The sequence below is a fragment of the Suncus etruscus genome, chromosome 1, assembly GCF_024139225.1.
Source record: "Suncus etruscus isolate mSunEtr1 chromosome 1, mSunEtr1.pri.cur, whole genome shotgun sequence".
NCBI lineage: Eukaryota > Metazoa > Chordata > Mammalia > Eulipotyphla > Soricidae > Suncus > Suncus etruscus.
In genome coordinates this window covers 187,656,931-187,660,862 of record NC_064848.1, presented here as the reverse complement: position 1 = coordinate 187,660,862, position 3,932 = coordinate 187,656,931, and the positions used below count along the sequence as shown (strand labels likewise).

Genomic DNA, 3,932 nt, shown 5'->3' with positions numbered 1-3,932 from the left:
TTCCAGTCTCCTTTCCTCCTGCCAATTCCTGCGAGACACACACACACACACACACACACACACACACACACAGGAAAATCGCACAGATCCCTCTCCCATCACCACCATCTCCCCCTTCCAAGTCCACCAAGAGAGCAGCAGGGAGAAGGGAAAAACACCCAACCCCGTGGTGCCACCCTCCCTGCACCTCTGACCCTCCACCCTGCGTCCATCCCCGTCCCCCTCCACCCCCCGCAGCGGACAGCCATGGGCGAGTGGGCCTTCCTGGGCTCGCTGCTGGACGCCGTGCAGCTGCAGTCGCCGCTGGTGGGCCGCCTGTGGCTGGTGGTCATGCTCATCTTCCGCATCCTGGTGCTGGCCACGGTGGGCGGCGCCGTGTTCGAGGACGAGCAGGAGGAGTTCGTGTGCAACACGCTGCAGCCGGGCTGCCGCCAGACGTGCTACGACCGCGCCTTCCCGGTGTCCCACTACCGCTTCTGGCTCTTCCACATCCTGCTGCTGTCGGCGCCGCCCGTGCTCTTCGCCATCTACTCCATGCACCGCGCCAGCAAGGGGCCGGCGGGCTCCGGGGCGGAGGCGCAGGCCCGGAGCCAGGCCCTGCAGGCGCACGAGCCCCGGGACCCCCAGGGCGGCCCGGGCGCGCGGCGCTGCTACCTGCTGAGCGTGCTGCTGCGCCTGCTGGCCGAGCTGGCCTTCCTGGCCGGCCAGACGCTGCTCTACGGCTTCCGCGTGGCCCCGCACTTCGCCTGCGCCGGCCCGCCCTGCCCGCACACCGTCGACTGCTTCGTCAGCCGGCCCACCGAGAAGACCGTCTTCGTGCTCTTCTACTTCGCCGTCGGGCTGCTCTCGGCGCTGCTCAGCCTGGCCGAGCTGGCGCACCTGCTCTGCAAGCGCCGCCCCGCGGCCGCCGCCCGCCACGACAACCGCCGCAACCGCGCGCGCGAGCAGGCGCAGGCGCACAAGCTGCTGCCGCCGCCGCCGCCGCCGTCGCCCGCGCAGGCCACGCCCACTCCGTGCACAAGCCCCGCCCGCGGCCGCGGACACGCCCCCGACGCCCCGCCCGCCTACGCGCACCGCCCGCCCTCCGCCCGCAGCGACCCAGGCCCCGGGGCCTGCAAGGTGGCGCTGCAAGGTGTCGGACGCCCCGACCTGGCCGTCTAAGAGCTAAGAGCGGGTGCAGACTGAAACGGAAACCCGCCCCCCCTTTGCCGCCAAGGGGACCATTCTAGGCACTGAGCCTCTCTCTCTTTCTCTTTTCATGGACCCCAGCTGGGCTGGGGCCAGCTGCAGGAACATCTGCAGGGACCTGGATGGAGGAAGCAAGAATGATTGCCAGCAGGGTGGCCAAAGTGGACAAGAAGGGGACAGGAGGGGTGGCACAAGCGGTAGGGCGTTTGCCTTGCATGCTGTTGACCTAGGATGGATCTGGGTTCGATCCCCTGGCTCCCCATATGGGCGCCCCCCCAAGCCAGGAACTATTTCTGAGCTCAAAGCCAGGAGGAACCCCTAAGTGTCACAGAAACAAAAAACAAAACACAGAAAATGGACAAGAGGAAGGCAGGGTGTGCAGTGGGGGACAGAGAGGTGGGGAGGCGGTGGACAAGTTTACTGGGATCCCCCCCTTTCCAATCTCTTTGTTCCGATGGAGCTGTGAACTCTCTCAGTGCTTGTGGCCTGCTCTGGCGAGCTGGTCAGTTCTGGGTGCGTGTAACGCCCATTAGCACTTTGTGCTTTTTGTGTAGATGTTCTGTGTGCAAACCAAGTAAGCTCTGTGTGCGGCCTTGTGCTGTGTGCAAGGCCTGTGTGCTTGTGTGTGCGTCTGTGAGCTTCCTGTATATGGACTGATGTGCGGGGTGGGAGCATGTCAGCCATGGGGGCTCTTTCTCTACCTTCAGGGTGGCGAGGAAACCCTCCAGGGGACGAGGAGGCCTCCCACAGACGGTCTGCTGGGACTTGTACTCACCACCCAGTCTACAGGCGTGTGACTTTTCATGGAGGGAGACAGGGGGTCAGAGGACGGGACTCTCCCTGCCCTCACCAGTACACCTGCTGCTCTCCCTTCCTGGCCCCTGGATACGGCTGAGTTCTTTGCATCCTCAGAGGAAAAGTGTCCCCAGTGGCAGTCCCCTCCCCTTCCCTTGCCACTGAATCCATGGAACTCTGAACTATTCCCACCTCCCTGGGTCCACTCTCCATAGGTGGTTCAGAAGGAAAGTGACAAGCCAGGGCCACCCTCTGACCATACCCTGGGACTCCATGGACCCTGCTGACCAGTCTCCCCTGAATGCCAGATCCCACTCATTTCCCAGCATCCTCTCCTGCCTGTAGGCCAATAGCAGCCAGAAACATCTATTTTTGTTTATTGTTTTGAAGGGTTTTTTTGGGGGGGGCACACAGCGGTGCTCAGGGGTTACTCCTGGTAATGTGCTGAAGAATTTACTTCTGGCAGTGCTCAGAAGACCATATCTGATGCCAAGGACACAATTCCAGTCGACCACATTGAAGGCAAACTCCCTACCCACTGTACTATCTCTTCTCTCTAGCCCCTGTTTTCTTTTCTTTTTTTTTTTTCTTTTTTCTTTTTTTTTCTTTTTTCTTTTTTTTTTTACCGGGATTCGAACCACCATCCTTCTAACCACCATCCTTCTACATGCAAGGCAAACGCACTGCCTCCATGCTATCTCTCCGGCCCCTCTTTTTCTTTTTTTTTTTTTTTGTTTTTTTGTTTTTTGTGTCACACCCAGCAGCACTCAGGTTACTCCTGGCTCTACACTCAGAAATCGCTCCTAGTAGGCTCTGGGGACCATATGGGATGTCGGGGTTTGATCCACTGTCCTTCTGCATGCAAGGCAAACGCTTTACCTCCATGCTATCTCTCCAGCCCCAATTTTTTTTTTTTTTTTTGGTTTTTGGGCCACACCTGGCAGTGCTCAGGGGTTACTCCTGGCTGTCTGCTCAGAAATAGCTCCTGGCAGGCACGGGGGACCATATGGGACACCGGGATTCGAACCAACCACCTTTGGTCCAGGATTGGCTGCTTGCAAGGCAAACGCCTCTGTGCTATCTCTCCAACGCCTCTGTGCTATCTCTCCGGGCCCACCAGCCCCAAATTTTATGTGAGGGGACACACATAGTTGTGCTCATGGCTCCTTCCTCCTGGTTCTGCGCTGGGGGAGCATATGCGGTGTGTGCAGAGCCAGATCTATTTCTCAAGGCCCTGGAGGCAACTTTCTTTTTTTTGCTTGTTTGTTTGTTTTTGGGTCACACCTGGCTGCACTCAGGGGTTACTCCTGGCTCTATGCTCAGAAATCACTCCTGGCAGGCTCGGGGGACCATATGATATGCAGGGATTCAAATCACCATCCTGCATGCAAAGCAAACGCCCTACCTCTGTGCTACCTCTCCGGCCTCATTATTATTATTATTATTATTTTTTTTTGGTTTTTGGGTCACACCTGGCATTGCTCAGGGGTTACTCCTGGCTGTCTGCTCAGAAATAGCTCCTGGCAGGCACGGGGGACCATATGGGACACCGGGATTCGAACCAACCACCTTTGGTCCTGGATCGGCCGCTTGCAAGGCAAACGCCACTGTGCTATCTCTCCGGGCCCTATTTTTTTTTTTTTTTTTGAAGGAGGCATCTTTCTAAATCTGCTATTTCCCTCACATGGACTCCCCTGTCCTGGGATAAGTCAGAACCTAGATCAGGCTTCTCCAGTTCATCCCCAGACCCCCAGATTTCTGTGCCTCCAAACAATGGAATATTCTGGTGCCAACCACATGCCCAATGTATCCTCTATATAACTGGGCTTTTTTTTTTTTTTTTTTTTTAGCCACATCCAGTGGTGCTTAAGGCTTACTTTTGTCTCTGCACTCAGGAGTCACTCCTGATGGGCTCAGAGGAACCATATGAGTGCCAGGGATCAAACCTA

At 57.6% G+C, this 3,932-nt stretch overlaps 1 protein-coding gene across 1 annotated transcript; it reads left to right on the top strand.

Moving 5' to 3' along the window:
- The first annotated feature begins 246 nt into the window (after positions 1 to 246).
- GJD3 (gap junction protein delta 3) lies at positions 247 to 1,161 on the top strand. Its single transcript, XM_049767174.1, has one exon. It carries the CDS (start codon positions 247 to 249, stop codon positions 1,159 to 1,161), a length of 915 nt encoding a protein of 304 aa, XP_049623131.1.
- Positions 1,162 to 3,932: the final 2,771 nt, after the last annotated feature.